At 42.2% G+C, this 21,581-nt stretch overlaps 1 protein-coding gene across 3 annotated transcripts in view; it reads right to left on the bottom strand.

Moving 5' to 3' along the window:
• Positions 1-21,581, bottom strand: part of macrod2 (mono-ADP ribosylhydrolase 2) — a 372,886-nt gene that overhangs the window by 213,302 nt on the left and 138,003 nt on the right. For all 3 annotated transcript variants that reach the window (XM_079168947.1, XM_079168948.1, XM_079168949.1), the window contains exon 5: positions 4,876-4,992. In XM_079168947.1, the coding sequence (XP_079025073.1) occupies positions 4,876-4,992 (117 nt within the window). The remainder of the gene's footprint in view (positions 1-4,875; positions 4,993-21,581) is intronic.

Raw genomic sequence — 21,581 nt, 5'->3', positions numbered from 1 at the left:
CAGTGGGCTGGGCGGAGGCAATACTCCAGAGGCTGAAATATATAACCTTACAACTGATAAGTCTGAGAGAGAAACACTTCCATATGAATCCCAATGAGCAGCATTTCTCTGGAGGGACCAGTTAGCAAAACAGTAGACCAAACTATGTATCTGCTCAATGAGACTAGACACATTTAAGAGATAGAAACCAACACAGTATTCATTGAGCACATGCATGTCAAAGGAAAGCGGATTCTTCTGCATAAGTGTATGATTGAAGCTCAAGAAACAATTTCCCCCCGTATTATTAACAAAGACTAAAATAGAAAGAGGCAACTGTTGTGACAGCAACATGATAAAACAAAATGGTGGCCCTTCTTTCTTTTATCCAAACATGATTTATTATTTAAAGCATATACTTAGAGCTCAGAGAATAAAGGGGAGGGGGAGAGAAGCAAAACAATAAACAGTAAAACGTTTTGAAGTGTCAATCTAAAGTAGCCCTAGGGAGGAAAACAAAACTGGGTAAAAGATTTCAGATGAAAGTGGAGAGCGAAAACAGCCGTAGTCTATCGGAAAGTTCCTTTGGGACATTAACTTTCTCAAGCAGACCTCTAGTTTGAACTCCAAATATCGTCTAGGTCTGCTGCTGCGTCAGGTAGGGCTGGAATGTGCAAGTGCAGATTAACCTGCGAGGTCTTTGCTAAACGTCGTTAGTGCGGACCTGTGGACCAGCATTATAACCAAAAGATGCAGTCACTGCAGATCACCATCAGGTTACAATAAGACTTTGATCATGTTGACTGTTCACACTGTAGTAAAACACCTCGTGCTCCGAGTGTGACATGGAGATTACAAATGCAGATCATTGCTGTTCAGTCACTTGTATTCTATTTATAGTAGAGAATTAATAAGGTATTTTCATGAATTTATTCTCATTTGGTTTCTAACACCGGTGCTTAAGCCACCATGTCTAGCAGCAGATTTAATCTGCATTTAATCTCTTCATAAATGATCTGGTATTTAACATTGCTTTTTGATTAGAAGATACAATAAGGACAAATTCAGTGTGTAAGATCAGATCTGTGTTTAGTATCATCCCAATAAAGTTTCAAATCCACCAAATCTATGTTGATATTCAGGATGATTATGGGAAATACTTATGATTCTACTTTCTACTTTTCACCATCCTTAGTGCCCACTTTCCCCGTTTGTACAACACTTATTCACAGGTGACTTTAATGATGTCTGTATCTGCAGAGGACAAGGATACAGGCACAGGGGATAATGAGCACCATTACATAGATTTCAGCTGTTGAAGCGGCAAAACAACTGCAGGTGGAAAAGAGACAAGCAACAACGGTTTCCATTCTGAATACCAAAAGGAGAACAATCCACAGTTTCTATTCATTTCAACCTTTCAAATGCTCTTATTTTGACAGCTGCAGTGGACCAAGCGTATCCATTATTCACATTTGCGGCCCAGTCCATAGTCCTTCACTATTTGATGTGATTTACACTCACTGCAATCATTTGGCGAGCAAACGCCATCTAAACTTACAACTTTAGGCATAGCGCATACTTAACATGAAATACTAACAATGAAACAATTATGCTGTGGTAGCATAGTCATAAATATGTGACTTAACTTGTTACACTTGACATCATATTTTTATTTGATCATTAATCTATGAACAGATGAGTAACTTGTCTAACATTAGGGCAAATAGACAATTTCCCTGTCATATTGATGCAACAGAGCGCTGTTTTTTGGAGTCTTTCCGCTATGGTAGGTGGGTAATTACTGTCATTGATTAATAATCCCGGGCCAGCCCCATAATAATCAGTCCCACATGTGCTTGGCCCTCTTAAAGGAAAGGCTCATTGGCCACTGGGATTCACAGTCTAAACTGCTTAGTGGGACGTAATGGAGAGCAATTTTCTTGTCTTGCGAAGAAAGAAAAAGAAAATGAGACGAGGTGGGTAAGCCCGGTCATTTTCCATTGCCTCAGCAAATCAAATCTCCAAACAAGGAACAACTCTGATTTCAGATCAACTGCTTTTCTCCCTGCGGGCAATAAGTAGTTTTCCAGAACACAAGGAAGCATTTTATTGCTTGAGAAGTTATTTGAGTAAAATGTTTAAACTGCAATTTCTCAATTTCTTTCAAAAAATAACTAAATTGACCAGCATAATCCTTTGTTGATTGAAATATAATACACCATGGGTGATATCTTCAAATAACGCTTAAGACGCCATAATTACTGTGCGATCAACAGAAATTGCTTAATTCATAGTGCAATGGATCACTTATTCCCATGCATTGTTGGCAAAGCCACGATATGACTGCTGGGGGTTCAGCACGAAGCCAAGCCCAAATCCCTCAAAATGTAATTAAAAGCAAAGTGATTTACAGTTTGTTCTGCATTATTCAGGGTTTAGATTTCCTTATTTCCAATTATATGCAGTAGACTGGATTCCAGAGAAACGGCCCCCAAAGAAGAGCGCAATCCTCTTGTGAGATTTGTGTGTTTATAGAAAATTGTGAAAAGCAGCCTAATTTTCAGGCAAAACTGGGAAGAGAACGCCCAAATTGGAAATACTGGGCATTGCCAAGATGAAAAACGGTAAATGGTCCATCTGTCTGTGCTCTTCACACTCTTGGAGGAGTCGACGTGCCACCATCTGCAGAAATGCGTCAGCAGAAGCAATTTTGCTCGTGAGGAGAGTGTGAGTCCACATGTGTACACGAAGGCCTGCAGAGATAAGACCTAATTGGTCCACATGTGCTATTTGTGACTTTGGCGTCACTTTAACAATTTGAAAGTCTCAGCATTAGACATCTGACAGCCTACAAAAATCAATGTATGAAAGCGCTGACAGGCCAAACACCCACTATGACCATAACAACATTTATCTATTTTGACAGACAAGACAATGAGATGTGAAAACCAATCGGGCTGATTTGTCTATTTTCTGTTTATGAGTTTTAATAGCTTACAAATGACACTGCGTTTGTGTCGTTTCAATAGCCACCTCTGTCAATCATCCTGATGATCCATCTACTCTCAGGACTCTCAAGGGGCTGAAATAAATCATTCGATGATACAAATATTACAATAATTTAATGTAGCCACAGCAGCGGGCGATTAACATGGAATTAAATTTCAATTAAACTGCTACACATTGTCATTTCAATGCAGGCTTTCTTGCTACGCCAACATGTAAGCATCCATGAATTTAGGGAAATTCGGAAATGTGAAAATCGTGTGTTGACACGTTTGCCTTGTGGTGAGGGTGTGGACAGACTGTTCTTTGAGATTTCATAAACCGAATAGGTTGTTTGCAGTCACGGCAGTGTTATAATGTGTGTGTAGGTGGAACAAATAAGTCAGAAGCGGAAATGAATGGAAGAAGAACAAAACCCAAACTGTGCACAGACATTGGGAACGAGTGAGATCTCTCGTCAGAGCTGAGCGCTCACAAAGAAAAGTCAAGCCGAAGAGAGAGACAACGCTGATGATGACAGTGATCAGAGTTGGAAGATAAGAATATGATACAGGCTGGGAGTAAAGATTGCTCTAATATGAAATAACAACTGACTGTTCCCGGTAAAGAACTACACAATATATATAACGATCTATCAGCACAGAGAAGGCATTTGGCCCGGAGATAATTACACTAACAGTACCCAGTGGCAGTGTGATTGCTCCCAGGTGACATTGCAGGTTATTAAATTGTCATGGTGCACCCTGTTTTGGCGCTGCAGACGCATGAACTGGCTGCCCACAAGACTGACTCACAGTTTATCTGCTCCATTTGTTTGACATCTTTACGACATACCGTATTAACACAGCCTAATTTCATCTGGGCCTCAATGTCTTCTCTTGGCTGTCTCATGGAAATCCTTCGGGGTTAGGTTAGGACTGCTGGGACGTTTGTCTCGACCGAATTACACCCAGCGACACTTCTTCCATCCTATCGTGTTTTCCATTTCAAGTTGGCCAGGGGACGGAGCTTGTGACGAACTTTGAAAGTCGTGACGCACGTCATGCTGACAATTTTTAAAAGAAATGAGCTCAGAAGTGTTTATTATGAAAGTAGTTCAATTCTGAGAGGTGCATACAGAATGCAATGCACAGTTTCGTAGACTTGATTACAACATTACATAAATGATAGAGAAAAAAAACTAAATCAATTATGGCACGACAGTAAGAGTTATGTGATCCGTTAACTAAATAAATCAGGGATGAAAAATCAATCAAATTAAGAAAATAATAGGTCTCTTAATGTCTTTGTTTGTGTGCAGATGACACTCCCATCCAGCCAAACAACAAGCACCAATCATATTAATTATCCTCCAAATAACAAGCCCCCCTATTTAATACAAATTAGTTTTCAAAACTGATAAATTATGATTAAAATGTTTGTATTTTGGACACTAAAAGCATCCCAATCCCACATTTTGAAGTGGACGCTAATGACCCCAGTCATTATGTGCAGGTATGCAAGTGTGCATGTGCGTGTGTGTGTGTGTGTGTGCGTTTGTGCAGTTACATTTGCAATACTCAATTCAAAATATGATCCATGTGCACACATGAATCACAAAATCCTCTGTAAAATAAAAAGCCAGTGCAGTCCACCAGCTGGTTCAGGAGCCTTGGGTTTAAATAAATGAGGCTATTTTATTAAAAAAAAACACAATATAGATTAATGCTGGGTTGTACAATGTTTCAGTGCTCTAATGTCTACCACTAAATCTTAATGCTCACTAACTGCCAGGCGATGCAGCCCTCAATGGCAGCAGCTTTGATTAGAGAACACTCCTGCAAGGCACCGGCGCACACAACAAACAAAGACAAAATAAATACGACATATTAATTAAGGCATACTCACATTTTGCAGGGAGATCATAGCCGCAGGTGATCTTGGCCTTGCCGGTGTCACAGCCATTTAGTGAGTGGCACTCATCATACAGACAAGACCCCGCTGCTTTGTGTATGCAGCCATCCACTGAAACACAAACAGACATACAAACAGACAGAGGTTAGGCCTGTGAGGAGAAACAACAGGTCTCAAGCTAACTGGGCTAATTTGCAGTTTGTGTGCTTAATCATGTCAAAACACACGAGCGTTTACAGGAACAGGAACATGGTGAAAATGATGTTCCTGAATCCTGAATCTCTGCGTTAGCTCTGTATCTCCTCTGCTATAGTGAGCTGCCCCTGTTGCTGGTAAATATTGACGAGCTCGGGAATGAAATTAGCTGGGCTCGGATCTAATAACGCCTCCACACACAGTGAAAATGAGACTGTTCTTCCTGTAATCCTTCTCCACTGTCAACAGCGATATACAGTCAGATCATTAACCGTGTTTCTCTGCCCTGGGATAGGAAGCTTATATCTGGCCCGTTCTCCGTGGTGAGCGTGTTATGATGTCGCTCTGTGTTCTGATTCTGTCGCGCTCCCCGTTTATGTGTGTGTCCTGGTTCCACGGAGACCACGGGTTCCCCGCCCGCCCCCCCCCCCCCCCCCCCCCCCCTGCGGTTTTAATTTTACCGGGTTAAGGCCGCGATACACTTGATTGATGGCACGTCTTACACAAGGAGGCAGATAGATAGAAATCCACATTATCCGACTCTGAAAGCCTGACATCCCTCCAAGAGCATGTTATCAATCACACTGAAACATCATAAAATCCTCCTCAAGTTGTCCTGTAGAAATCCTCACAAGCCATTAGAGGATAACAGAGCCAGGAGGAGGAACAGTAGCAGTTGGAAAAACAGATGTGTCTTTTCTTAAATTTCTCTTTGAAAAGCGTTGGCCGATGGAGGGAACACGTCTCTGGCTTTATCCATCAAAGCATAAACGGTTGAGGGTTAAGATCGCCTGCGGGATAACCACTGTTTACTTATACTGAACTGATGAGGAAAAAAAGAACAGAGGAACAGATAACAGAATTCATATTCCGGATAAAAGAAAAATGTGACGCTAATCACCATCTTCATCTCTAATGTTATAATTATTCACGTACAGCGCCAGGAAGAAGAAAAAGGATGAACATCAGTTTTACACTATCTTCAAAAAATGTACTTTGCTTCACATCGTCAACACAGACAAAAGGTCTTTTGATGAGGGATGGTCCTTCTCTGAGCTCCTTTCAATTTCTCAGGGATGAGTCAACGACAACAGCTGGGCGGAAGACTTTCCAGCTCTATCAATCATCTTTAATGGACTGAGGGACAGGCAGCTGACAGAGACGAATCCTGATGGCTTGCCGAAAAAGTAACACGAGTGTGACAATGATGTGGATATGAGGAGGTATCGCTCTGGTGACAATGAAAGCTGCTTAACACAGCGCAGAGCAGATGTAGCGCTGGCTGTGGGCTTGGCATTTCTAGAATATTCACTGTGCAAACAAGATTGTCCATGATCATCAGCCACACTTATTTGCATCATAATTGCTTCTTAACATCTCGCAAACATGAATTGCTAAATGGCTGAGCTGAAAGCTCCGGGACTGTACGCATGCTTCTCAATTATAGACACTTACATGCTCCTGCCATATCAGAACACGTTGCCTTGTTGGCCTCGTGTTTCGTTCTGTAAATGAGTTCACCTGATGCTGCATCTGCATCACCAGTCAGGATTTGCTAATGTCTCCATTGCTCCTGACAGGCTTCATATTAAGTGATAATGTTGAATTGATCAAGTTGTCCCCCAGGCCTCAGTGTTATTAAAGTTTTATGATCCTTCACATGGAGTTCTAATATGGTTGAAATGTTTTAATTAAAATCTTGAATACTTCATTAATACTTCCTTTTCTTGCTATCGTCTTTTAGTCTTTGCATAATATATTTGATATAATATAATCTATGCATTAGAAAGCATTTCAAGTTTATATTTTAATCCATATATATATATATATATATATATATATATATATATATATATATATATATATATATATATATATCCTCTAAATGCAGTTGTGCAATGTAATATGGAACATAAAACAAGAGTCCCAAGGCACTAACAGAAAGTTGACCTGAGGGCTATTATGAAGGCGATTGTGTTCTGTGAGTTGTAGCAGTGTTTAAGCATTTTGCAGGCAGCAGCTTCATTCTATGAAAGCGTTGCACAACTTGTATTTCTTCTATGATATTTTGGCCATGAAATGGATACAAACATGGATGGAAATTAATTTAAAAAAAGAGACATTGAAGGTTGCACCTCACATGAGGAAAACTTTCACTATAAAGAGCTAATTGCTCAGAGATCCTCAGTCATCTTATTGGCTGATCTTGCCGACTCGTTTGGATATCCGTGTCCGCACGACAAAGTACTGCTAATTAAACGTGATGTATTTAGGTTTTGGTTGTTTAGAGGTAGGCACAGAGCCAAACTGTAATATTTCTCTCTTCCTTCTTCATACTTATTAAAGCAAAGCTGGCATGGAGGGACTACATGCACACTAGACCTTGTTGTGTTACATGTCACGCCAGCATGAGTGAGTCCACCATTTGCCACAAGTCAGTTTATACAAAGGTTAGCCGGCTACAAAAGTCGAAAGAGCTACGTTACACAAAAGAATGGCGTCCACTCCGACCATCCTGCTGCATGTTGATTTCAATGTCTGTTCTACTCTCATTCTATTTCTATGGTCCAGACGTATCCGCCAGAGCAAATGAAACATGAGCTCGCACATTCTTCTCAGGCAATCATTCAGGTGCACTAAAGCAATGATATATATATAAAAAATAATGCTCTGCACTATATTGGTCAAGACATGAAAAGCGAGAAATACAAGGAATATTTGTTTGTGTTTATTTATTATAATGAAAAGTAATGGCTGTTCTTTTGGAAAACACATTGGTAAAACCTGAAATCAGTCAAGAGACAGTTCAAGAGCTGGAAAATATGATTTTGCTCATGGTCATATAAGTCCAGCCAAGATAGGAAAATGTAATAATGCCCTCCTCCAGTTTGCAGTGTTCCCTCAGGAGCCCATTCTCCCCAGACTCTTCCTCTCATCACTACCAGGCATGGCTGATCTCTTACCTATGAGCACCTCGGGAACCCAGCCAGCAAAAGCATACGAGGCTTCTGTGCTTCATCTCAGTAGCTGAAGAGTAAGATTGTAGATAATACTTCTAGCTTCCATTCCGCGGCTCCTCCTGCTCATGGTTGCATAAGCTACAGTGAGCATGAAACTCTTTTTCTGATGCCACTGAGTGCGTCACTGTGCATCTAGTATCAGCGAGTCCCTACATGCCTGGAAATCTGCTCACAGTGCCGGTAAATAGAGAACAAGATGCTGACCTGATCTGGCTCTTTGCCAGAGTCTTGGATGCTGCTGCTATAGATCTGATTTACCTGCTTCACGGAATGGGTGGAGTGCCACAGATGCATAGTGGGTAATGTGCGTGTTTGAGAAAGCTATATTTAGAGGGGTCATAGAGACAGAGAGAGGTTTCAAAATGTACTTTATAATTTCAAATTCAATTGCGCAGTGGGGGTTGAGAGGCAATCAAAACTTGATTGTGAATACAGTTTTCCATGTCCATTATTTAGGCAACCAAACCTGAGCATCCGTAAGTGGAGATATGACCCACATGCAATTTGGCCAACAATTTATTTTCTCATTTAAGTGGAATTTCAGCATTATTCCCTGAAGATTTCCACATTATGGATGCTTGCAACATTACAAAGGCAGCCTCAGATTCTCATTAAGTAAGACTGGCTTCTACATTCACCTCTGAAAGGAGGACAAGTCCGCTCACTCTCCCGTCTCCTCACAAAGAAACACCAAGGATTGGACGAATCCTAAACAATTCTGTATTTTGCACATTGTCTGCAAATTCTGTTTAATTTAATTTGCAGGTAAAACCTTATTCAACTGAAATTCTGCTGCAAAACCTGATAGTAAGTAACTCCAATGTATCGTGTTATTCATATGTCACGTTCCTATTCAATAGTCCTGAATCTCTCAATAGAACGGCATTGTGTCCGTCTCCCTATTCGATTACACTTAGACGCAATAACCGCATTCAAATGCTGAAAGAAGTAAGCGCTCCCATCCTGATGATGCACCTGCATCCCAGCATTGAAAGGTGATCAAAGCGACCTCTCTCTCATCTCGCAGCACTTCAGTCTGAGTCACATGGCGAGCGGGAGAACCTAATGTGCTCGGCGATGTGATGCACAACCAGCGGTGCCCAGCGCTATATTTGAACTCCTGTAAAGACTTCTTTAAGGAGGACATTTCATTTAACAGGCTTAATACTCAGACGGCAGCATCTGCTTCTGTCCACCCCACTCCCGGGCTTCCTCGGCCCCCGTTGAAAAATACAACAGTTAATACCTCATCTATCTCTCTCCTCGCAGCCTGCCACGGCTTCAGGCTGGGCCTATGTGGGACAAAACATGTATTCATCTTCTCTGAGTGCCTTGCTCAGAGAAAGCTTCCCCGAGCAGCCACTCCACCAAGTCCGCACGGCTAATGAAGATAACTTTTCGCGGCGGCTGGACGGCATCCCTCTGAACTCGTAATGGGAACAAGAAGAGCAAGAGACTGAAGGGAGGGCCATATCGAGAGAGACAAAAGGAGACGAGTGTGTGTGCATGTCAGAGTGTGTGTCAGTCTAGAGCGGTTTGAATTAGTTACTCAGCTGTAACCTTGGCTCCCGCCATTGTTGGAGACACCTCTGCCTCGTCCTCTCCAGGCTCCGTTCCCACATGCATTAAGGGACTCAGCAAAGCTCTGCTTACTCTCCCGGGGCTTCTCCCAGGCAGCCCGAAAACCAAAGGCTTTCAATCGCTCCCTCAGACACAATGAATACCTGCTCTGCTCTCATTACAATACCCTGCTTTTCAGAAATAGTGTCAGCTGCAATTTTCTCTCCTAATTATTTTCCGCTCCTCTGAGGGCTGGGTTCAGGACTGGAGCCAGTGGAGGCAGCACGGGCTGAGCTGGAGGGAGTGTGTGTGTGTGATGGTGTGTGTGTGTGTGTGTGTGTGTGTGTGTGTGTGTGTGTGTGTGTGTGTGTGTGTGTGTGTGTGTGTGTGTGTGTGTGTGTGTGTGTGTTGGGGGGGGGGTGAGCTGGATTCTACCTGGCAAGACATGGAGACGTGTGAATATCTGTCCATAATCTAACAGAAGGGAATAGACGTCCATTACAGAACACTAAAAAACACCAAAACACTAAAACTTGCATCAATGCTCTCTCACAGCGGGAGATGCAGTTTCCGCACAAAACCAAACATATACCTGAAACTATAACTCCCTCTCTTTTTTTTGTAGTATCCATGGTAACAACATATTTCCTCTGCAGGAGCTGTACACTGATCAAAGCCTCTCCACACTTCCACCTCTGTGATTTACGACACCATTTTCTACTCAAATAATTTTACAGGAGGAGATAATGACATGGATTAGTTGCTAATCAAGTGCCAATCAGAGATCTGGCTGAATTAAATGTCAGGAGGAAAATGCTCATGCCGTTGTGGTAACTCCCTTGTGATACTGGATTATGTGTCCTAATCGCAGCAATTTTGGATGCAACAGGAGCCATAGCCCGCTCTCTACTGTAACCAAGTTCCCAGGGAAGGGATGCTAATCTCCATTTTACCTATAATACCCAGGTAAACAGGGGATTTGGGCTAATAGAATGCCAGGCAGACAATCACAGATGTTACTCTCCAAAGTGACATAAAATACCTGAGGCTTGCATGACTCACAATTCCCCTGACACCGCGGTGTAAGCGGGAACGAGCATAAATGACACAACAATCACAGGTTTCACTACAACGCAGTGGAAACCCTGTTGTTATTATTGCTACAGTTCAGCCCGAGTTGACGAATACGTCAGTAAAGATTTGAGGCGCTTTCTCGAAAATGGCATTAAGGTAGAGGGCTGCACATTGAGCCTCAGCCTTTAGAACATGCCAGGTCGCATCAGTCACAGAAAAGTCTGAGGCTTATTAAGATATCTGGATGTGCAGCTGAAGGCTTGATAGTTTGAATACACAGAGCAGCGCGAAGCAATCTTAAGGAATGAAGGAGAAACCTTGGCTGAGGTGTCCTCAAGCAAGTCACTTCATCTTTAGTTGCTCTAGCAGCTAAAACAACATTTTGTTCACTGAACTGAAACAGTTCGCTTTGTCAGATAATGCGTAGATATAACATAACAATGCATGGCTTTGATTCCATCACATAACCTTGCTCTTTTTCCACTGTTCCTTTTATTGTCTTTTAGACATTGGCATACATACTGTATATTAGCCGGGATACGCTGTAATTACTGCTTTGTGGGGTGGTCAGTATTTAATGCAGTGTAACACAGGAGAATTACACATTTAAATTGTGCTAAACGTTCCACCCAGTTAACCTTCCTACTTTGCATTTTATGCAATGTGTAGATCTGTTGATCATGCTGACATTAAGCCAGCTAGCTTTAAGCTGACTGTAGTCAGATTTAGTGAAGTTAAGCTATTTTACCATTCAGGATAATGGACAGTGAAGGGAAATACTAACTGGTAACAGGTTAAAATTCTGGACGACCGGAGTAAAACTAACCCTCAGCATAATTATATTGTGTTTAAATATTTATTTTGCACTTGCTCCTCCAACTATGTATGGGCTCAGTGCTGCTTGATATACAGCTCTCATGTTCCTGATTTGTGTATGTCAAATAATGGTTTCTGATTTTAATCTGGACAGCACTCGAAAAGTGCTTTATGAATACAACTATCATCAGTACTACACGGATTTGCTACTTATCTCCACAAAAAAAAGAAGCATTAAAACAACAACCAAACATTACAAGATCTCTCTATGGGCTAATGTGTCACTGTCAGTAAACTACACCACATGCAGCAGTCTTTTGCACACCACCGTAGTACGACAGGGGGGTCCAGCTTAGACAGCTGACAGCGAGGCCCGAGGCATACAAGGCTGCTCCAAGCACCCAGGAAGTCAAATGTGCGCTTTGAGGTAGATTTGACATAGTGGCAGAATGGTGGAATTACAACGTCCGGGTCCGTCACGAGATGCCACTGGGCCCAAAAAGACTTTTTCCCCCATAGACGTACATAAGGTAAGTCAACTTCCTAGCAATGAATAGCCCTTATTTAAATCATTAGGTCTTAAAAGTTTTAAACTGCACTAATAGCCGAATCCAGACTTATTTTCCTTCCTTTGCCTGTCCTGCGGGTGTCGCTATTAAAGCAATTTAATCAGAGTGATCTTTCTCTTTTCTCTAAAAATAAGAGGAAAAGCAGTTACTCCTCTGCCTCTATGGACCAGCCTCCCCTGGCATGCATACTACTTAAAACTGCAGTTAAAAACTAGAGTTGGATTTGTGGCACGGGGGCTGACGTTAGACATGCTAGGAGCAAACACTCTTTATGCGGTTGTTCCCAGGGCCGTAAAGGAATGCCAGGTTAGGTTACCCCAGCTCATGTGACACTGTCGTTGGAAACCTGCAGTCTGACAGCTGTGGACAACTCGGTGCCAAACCCCAACCGTGTTGAACTCCCTTGGACAATAGTGCCGGCCCCGGCCCTCACATTTAGTGTTGTTTTAACTGCTCCGTCTTGTTGTTGCAGCATTCCCTGTCTGAACAACCTGAAGTACACAGTCTGCATTCTTTACATGACGTGGGTACTGATCTTCCTGCTCTGGAGCCTCCTATACTGCAGATATCTAATCAAATACTTAATTTCTTTCCTAGTGTAACTAATAAACTCGACCCTGTTTTCAATGCTAAACCCAACCCTAAAATGAGCCCACACATTGACTATTTACTGGCACGAGTTTCACTTTAAACTCCACAGATGTCCTATCAAATTGTGCCAAGTTGATAGGACATGCAGTGTCAACAAAGACTTATCCAAATGAGGTGTGACAAGCTGCCCTGCGTGGTTTCCAGGTCTCTTTATTAGTTTGCATGCCGTAGCTATAATGGCTCGTATTTCCTCACAGCACGAGGAATGGACGTGCATGCATGATGTGGTCTGCGTTAAGCTGTATTGTTATTGTGGTGTATTGACTGGATCAGTACCTGTGGACTTAAGGTGTCCAGCAAAAAGGGCGCCGGAATATCACCAAGGTACCACTGTAAGCAACGTCTTTCAAGATGACATTGCTGTCATACGGAAACACAGTCGAGATAGTCCCCACATCGTTCACTGTGATCACAGCCGTTCATTGGATGGTATCCCACCCGATCGACATCCAGCATTTGCGTCTTCTAATACTCCATCTAGGTCTCGAAAAAAACGTCTTTCATTTCTGTGTGAGTGTGTGTGTGTGTGTGTGTGTGTGTGTGTGTGTGTGTGTGTGTTTGTGTGTGTGTGTGGTGCCCTAATAATCACAGCTAAACACAAACCTTCTCTTACTTCTCCCCCTGCTTCAATATCACACTCATTTTTCACCTTTGACTCCTCATCCAGTCTCTTATTACCAACAAGCACTTTGTCAATGTTGCTATTATCGCCTCGTCACCCAGGTTAGATTACCTTTGGCACCCCAGCTTTACTATTACCGCCACAGGAAAGAGAGGGAGTGAAGGAAAGTGTCAGTAGACGGCAAGGTATGAGAGACTCTTAGATCTCTCTCTTCCAGCAAAACCAATCCAAAGAACAATGTGTGTGTATGGGCACATTTTAGTTTTACTTGCAGAGTATAATTTAGTCATTAACGCTCCTGTAAATGCGACTACACTCCACAATGTATATAAAAAATAAACATTTCTCACTCATGTCTTTCATGTCGTAATTGTCTACGAGTTAAATTGTTTGTGAAATTGAACACATTTGCATTGGTTCTTTAAGTTCCTGGAAGGAATCAAAGCCTTTCTGTACAACTTCAAACATTATTCCCAAAACAAACATGACATGTGGTTAATTCCTCTCTGTAAGGGGGTCTGACATCAAAGAGCTCTCATAGCGGGGGCTTAGCCATACATCTCTTGTAAAAGAGGTAGTCAACATGTAACCCAAAACCACCAGGAAGCATCTCCTATCAACTAGCGTGCCACCTATCTCAGTGGGGGAGGAGCAAACCGGCTGCCAGAGAAGATAACAAATGAAATATGCTCTTTCCTAATTATAAAAGTATGATCCCGCTGCTGACCAGTGAGGGCTCCCCGGTTGGACTACATCAAGAGGCAGAACCAGGTGTGAATTATTGATTTGATACATCATGCTTTGACTTAACATTACTGGAGACCTACCACTTCCATCATTACTGCCTCGTGGAGACTTTCATGTTTGGAGTGTGAATTGCCAGGATATGTTAATGAAGCTGTATTAGTCTGACACATTTCTTTGTTACTGAACATAATGGCCGGCTCTATTTGGAATCGATAGAAAACACACACACACACACACACACACACACACACACACACACACACACTTTCATCCAGACATAATTAAATGTCGACTCCTGAAGAAATTGCCCTCTTTGAGAAGTTAGGGCTAATAAGGGACACACTAATGTTGAGAAAACACGGCGAGAAAACACAACCCCCAGAGCGAACCTGGCCAATTTCATCATAAATTACTTCCCTGCACAAAGTTCATCTTTGAGTCGCCCAAGAGGGCCTGCTACTTGATGGTAAAAGATGACGTTTCTAAGAACAAACCGGCTCGAGGTAAAGTCTGGAACAGAAGCACTTTGTTCCGTGCATACACGGCCTAAAGAATCAACACCAGCAGACAGGACTAGACAAATGTATGTAATTATTGAGCAATGTGAATAGCACGCTTTAAGGCTAGCGAGGAGAGAACGCATGCATGGCTGCTGCTTCAGACCCTCGGATCTTCAGGCCAAACTCTCTGGCAAGTCTGTAATTGCAGAAATGAAGAAAGATGGAGCCGTTCAATGAAAGGCCACTGCTTTGGATTAAAATGCATGAACAGCCGTTGCTATTATACATGGTTCTTTGGGTTTGCTGGTGCAAGGCGCTTCTTCAGCAAAGCCTACAGCCTTGTACAATACATTAACATTTGCAAAGAAGCACACGGAGCATGTGAAACCCACAGAGAGCTATGGAATTAAAAGGTCATTAGAGGGTTTTCTTTTTTAATTTCTTGATCATTAACCTTATTTCATCTGTGAAAATAGAGGCTGTGGATGTTTGAATTCCTGCAGAAAATAAAAAAACTATGACAGTGTGATAGGCTACAGGACTGGGAACATCAAGGTTTAAATCAGGAACTGAGGTCCAAGACATTCTTTGTGATCTTTCCATTACTGTTAAACAAGGAGTGAGAATTTTCTTTACAACAATGCTATCTGCTCTTGAGTTGTTGGCACTACAGTACAGAGTAGCCTACAGCGGTAATATCCAAGCTTATACTCTCCTCACTGCTGTCTACCAACAACTTGCTCCCTTATCATAAACCTGTGTGTAATACTTACTGTATGCAATGTCTCGCACGTGGAGATCTGACACAACGTTGGGTAGAACAATCCAAAACTAGCATACATGATACAGTACAAACTGATAAACTGATAGCACAGCACATGCTGAACTGTGCCTGTTTGAAAAGCTAACGTATGGGGAGTTACTTTCAGTTGCTGCTACAGTGGAGGGCATTTTTCAAAGCACTGGAGCATTTGTGTTATACACTTTAGTTATCCTTCTTTGCTTTATTTGTGTTTGCATCCAGTTTTCCTTCAATGTACCCTTTTACTTCTTGCTGCTGCTTCAGCCCCAATTTTCCAAAAAAAAATCTCCTGCCGCTGCGCCTCTGAACAATAGGTCAGTTGGCTGCCGTTATTGGATTTCTAAATTGATGAGGGTATATTGTAAGAAGACACAGCAAAGTCTGGCCGATACACCCGTCCGTGATAAGAGCTCACTTGGAGAGGAGTGCAATTTGGTATCTCGTTTCTGCAAAGTTAAATAACTCCGCAATATCAATGTTATACATTTTAAGATAGAAGAAAGACAGCTTCGTTATGATAGAATGTATATTAAAAGAAATATAATTGCTTTCTGTCCCATTATGCAGCAGACAATATATCTTTTCATTGACAACAAATGTTGAAAAATACTAAATAAGACATGCAGTGTGTTCATCAATGGCAGTTAAACATTAGAATATGCAAGATGCACTTTAAACTGTGGACTACGGGGTTCTCTGCAGGTCTTTTCACATGTTTTATGTCGCTCCACTAAATACGTTTTATCTGTGCAGCCAGAGGGGAAAGGAGCTGGATTTGAACACACACAAAAGTGAAGTTAAATGAATGTTTTTTTCATCATAACATCATAAGCATCACTGTGATGTCTGCCTGAAAAAGGAAGAAGCCAGAAAGAATTAAGGTTTAGCCTCAAAATCAATAGGTGATGATAGGTAAGTGTTTTTCTTTTCTTTCAAAAGAGATTACCAGAGAGTTCTCCAAGATCATTATCCCTGTTCCATTATGGTGAAACTGTAAACAAGATGATTAAGAGGAGCGAGAATTGAATAAAATCAGTGAGAACTGCTGGTGGGCACAACATGATTATTTGTCTTTGAGAAAATATATTTTCGGGTCAGTGGAGTTTATGATCTCTACAGATCAATATGTTGACTTCAGGAGTACAAGTCGACTGTGTTAAAGTTTTAATTCAAAGTTCTCAAGTGTTACCCAACAATTATACCGACTGCTTTTGTACAAAAAACAAATATATAATTATGGAGATTCCCTTAACTGCAACCTATAATTCAGGGTAATCAAAACACTTGAAAAAGCCACAGTGTGCCGCGCTGCTAGAGAAACCATTACCCTTCTGTAACTCAAAGTAAGCAAACAAAAAGAAACAGGCCACAGGGGCCAAAGCTGGCTGTAGCCTGCGTGGAATCCTCTCCAGTGATTTATCTGACGGGGCCCTGACCACTTTCTTGCAGAATCCCAAAGTGTGCTATCTACTAATTGAGCCTGTGTCAGCGCGGGGGAGATTAAGCGTCCGCAGCTGCCCTCCGAAACGTCTTCCCCAGGCCCAGCTGTGAGACACAAATCAAAGGCCCCGGCGCAGAGACCAACCGGCACAAAACAGAGCCCACCTCCGTTCAAACCCAAAGCTCAGCACTAATGTCCTGCCATGATTAATTGTTTGGCAAATATCTCCGGTATAATGTCTGTTCGTGACGGTGAACCAAATCGGATACATTTTTGAACTGATAATTCAGATCAATTCTAATGAGTTAGACGATGTAAGAGATTTATTTGCAACAACGACGCAGCTCTGCTCCCCTACGGGTCGAACAGTGCATCGACACCTGGCACACTATTCATGGCCTTGACTTAATAACGTGCCCATGACTTGCCTCTCGACTCAAGTGATCTTTGCTGGGCTTTTCTCCCCAGGCTCCGTTGCAGTAAAGAAATCCTCTAGTAGACCTCTGGGCTCTCTGAGCTCCCCACGTCCTCAGTAAAAGGCCCGTCGTCCTCCCACTGCCTCCACTTGTAAAAGCCCTGTGTGGTCTCAGTGCTTAACTAGTGGCCATGGCCCGGCTCCACCGTGTGAGGCTCCTTGCTGCAGAGCCAAGGATTAACAGAAATGGGTCTTTTATAATTATACCGCCATGATTCCAGGCCTTTCCTGCTGGTCCTTTTAATTAAGTCGATCATTTTTCTCAGGGGAAGAGCGGCTTTAACATACTTACCGGCGATTTTGAAAGCGGCAAAGATCTTGTTCATCAAAATTATTATTTTGTTATGAATTAAAACTTAAAAATCACATTTGTAGGCACGCCAGCGCCGCATGTGAGAGGAACACACATTCATTGGTGGGGGTATGATTATGTAACCGTTGAAGCGTTTTCTCTCTCCCCCCACCCACCACCCACCTACCTACCTACCTACCTCAGTGATGACTGGAAGAGCTGCCCCATCTCTTATGGATGGAGGAGAGTCTTGGAGGGTAATAGGGTCTTCTGTCACTCACACCTTTTGTGACAGGTCTAATAACCAGGGAGATGCCTGATCACTCTACCATCCAACCATTTCACTGAAGGGACCTATCCCTGCCATCCGGTGGGCGGTCACGCTCCCATGCAGCCCCCACCTTTCTCTGGGGAGGTCTTGACAATTCAAATGGAACGCTATAATGGCCTCCACAGTGACAGCTATTCAGATAGCTGCTTGTTCACAGCTTGCTTTACTGCCCATTCATTTTAAACCCCCCACTAATGCACCCTAATGTTTTTATGGCGTACAGAAGGAAGAACAGAAACGGCAGTGGAGAGACAAAAGATATTGTCCTCACCAAACATTTTGTAAAATATATATAGCATGATGAGTTGACAGATTTTCCACCCAGCTTGAGTACAAATACTATCAATCTAGAGAAAGGCTAAAATAATAAAATACATGTGTCAAAATGTTACGCTTTTGGGATTACACATGAGTTATTGCTGCGTTTAAACACCCTCCACTTTACTGAAAAAGTACCAACATATAGTTCCCCACTTTGTGTGTCACAAACCGGCAGAGGCAGATATCAGTTATTGAGGCTATGATGGAAGCCACTGACCTTCCAGAGATGATATGTGGACTTACAATACAGTGCACTGTCACCTGGGAGAATATTAGTTATCAATTCTGACGTTAAATCTCTCAGGTCAGCATATATGTCAGCTAAGCGCTGGAGCAGCAGTGATGGATGCTAGAAGAATAGCGGGCTACATTCTTTGTTTTGGAGCTTATCTGATGATTTCCTTACTGCCTCTTGAGCAGGTTATGATCCATTTTTCATGTCTTACACCAAGACAGGATATATTAAATCCATTTATGGTATAATTGCTAATTCCATGAAAGAAGAGATTAAGATATTATTAAAATGAGATTAATTCTCATATCAAGGCTGACTGTACTTCAGAAATAAGACACACAGGAGAGATGGAAGAAAGGGAAAGTGAGAATGCAGATGAGCGGCTATACCTCCGTGTGTATTGAAGCGTTCTTTTCTTTTACAGTAAACTACATAGTTATAAAATCCATATGTAAGTTTTGGTTAGTGTGAATGTCTATGCATCTACTTAATGTATGTCTGATGGGTAAAAGTTGGGTTTTTTAATCTACATTTGGCATTGAAATGAATTCTGTATTCAAAGCTCACAACCATCGCTCTGCATTACCATCGGATATTTTGCCTTTGCTGCTGTGGCAATGCGACCTGATGCCAAACGTGGGCTTCGTCATGCTTAACTAAAACTCAGGCAAGTAGGTGGTGAAGAGGAACTTACTTGATTTGAAAACAAGAGTTCCACTTGTTCCACTGTAGAGAACATGGGACTCACAATAACACAATAAGAGCCTGTGGGAGAAAATAGCGCAGGATTCCATCTGTAGACAGTAGCTGAGTGGATGGCAAACTCTATAATGAGTCATGGTATCTGTTGCATGAGATTTTCTGCAAAAAGAAAAACACAACACACCGCACAAGACTGGATTTACACCTGGCAGGGATCCTAGAATGAAGCAAACCAGACAACCTCTGGAAGCGACCTGGCAGACTGAATCATTTTCAGATGGCACTGACTATACACCTAGCATTAGCACTAACCTCTCCTTTCACATATATAATATGCAGGCACAAGTTATGTTTTATTACCAATCTCAAGGCAGTGTTTTATCATACAGCAGGACTGCTGTAGTGCGTTAACACATTCTTAACAGTTTCACTGCAGTGAAATCCATGCATGTGCTTCTTAATGCAAAGGCAAGGAACCGTTCCAGTGTACGGCCTCTGCATTTCGCATTACAACTGGGGATTGAGTCAATGAGAAAGGGGCAAACAAACAAAAAGCCGGCTGGCAGAGAGACCTGGCTCAGCCTCAGTAAACACACCGATCAGGCAGGAAGTGCCAGTTCGGCTCACAGACAGAGACCAGAGGTTTGGGTCTTTTCTCTCTCTGGGGATGCTAGATTGAGTATGAGTTATCCCATGAAATAGTATAGTATTCAAGGAGACTGCTGTTCAGACACTTGGGCTGAAAGGTCAGATATTATCCACATTATGGGTCCTATCCTTAGTACTGTGTACTGTGATATAGTGTAGTTGGCCAAAAGTATTCATTTGAACACTTTTTTGGGGCCAAATGATCTTGCACTATGAGATTGTGCCACCACCTGCATTTGCACTTGGATGCACAAACATTTAGCTGTTTGAGTCAAACACAATGAGCTGTTGGCCAACTTCACACTAACGTTACTAATCATAGGCCCAGAGGTGGGACCAAGTCATTGTTCTTAACAAGTCATAATGAACTCTTGACCAATTGTGATGCCACTTGCGTCTCCGTCTGTAATTGCATACCGCTATTTAGAAAAAATATATTTAAAAATAAATGTTACGCAAACTTGGGCAAAGGTATCAAGTATTTTCAAATCAAAAGACTCAAATGAAGGCATGAGTCATTGAGGTTAAAGTTAAAGCCAAGTCTGGCTCTAGTCCAAGTCATTTGAGTCTACACCTCTGAATTACAGCATGAACAAAACCCTGAGCAGAAAAACAATACTTCCTTAACAAATAATTCCTAGATGGGCACCAATTTAGATCAACTTTGAAAGCCTGCAAGGACATTAAAGGTCGAGCTGCTTGCACTTTTCCCACACATCACTGGCTGTCTCTGTCTCACTCAATTCACCACGGAACTGTCTCAAAAGATGTCAGCTGTAAAGTTAATTAGTCAGTGTGAACGAGAGCCCAACAATATCACTGTGCGGGAGCACTAGAATGCTGATATTGAGCTTCTCTGCTGGCATGTTAAGTAGTAAATGGACTTCTAATAGTGTAGCGCTTTAACACTCCCAGTCATTCACCCATTCACACCCATTCATACACCGATGGCAGGGGCTACCATGCAAGGTGCCACCTGCCAATCAGGACTCTAACTAACCATTGCTACCCATTCATTTTGGGGTTAAGTGTCTTGCCCAAGGACACATCGACATGGATTAGCGGAGCCAGGGATTGGACCACCGATCCTCTGATTGACCACTGAACCACAGTCGGCCTATTATTAGGACTTGCCTTCTGGTAATCACAACCTATTCAAGCCAATGTGCAAACCAAAGCAAGACACTTTGGCAGCTTTAGTCCGTTTAGACAGAAAATAAACCTCGATTCTACACAGTAACGGCTCAACATTGGTGCTGTTTTCATTTCTGGGAGCAATATCATGTGTGATGACATTAAGGAGTAAAAATCGTTCAAAAAGCAAGAGAAACTACAGCGATCACTAATCAGTAAAAGACTAAGGGAACTCAGGAAGCAAAACTGGCCTTGAAGCTGGCGGCGCTCTATTAATAATAATATTGGGATTTAAATATGCCCAAACAGAGCTTCAATATATCTGAAGCCACTGCAGCAGTTGGATTTATCAATACCTGCTTTGTTTTCTAGCCTACCCGATCTGTATACACATTAGGTCACGAATCACTGCCTGATATACAGAATGGGCACATTTATACTGCAGAAAATATGACTAGCATAATAAAATCTTGGCTCACAAAACGACACCCACCGGGGGTCATTACAAGCAACTGTTTTCCATACTGCTCTTTTTATGAGCACTTTACCACAGGTAAACGCAGCC

Source organism: Pholis gunnellus, assembly GCF_910591455.1.
Source record: "Pholis gunnellus genome assembly, chromosome: 11".
Classification (NCBI taxonomy): Eukaryota; Metazoa; Chordata; class Actinopteri; order Perciformes; family Pholidae; genus Pholis; species Pholis gunnellus.
This window is presented reverse-complemented; position numbering and strand designations above follow the sequence as displayed.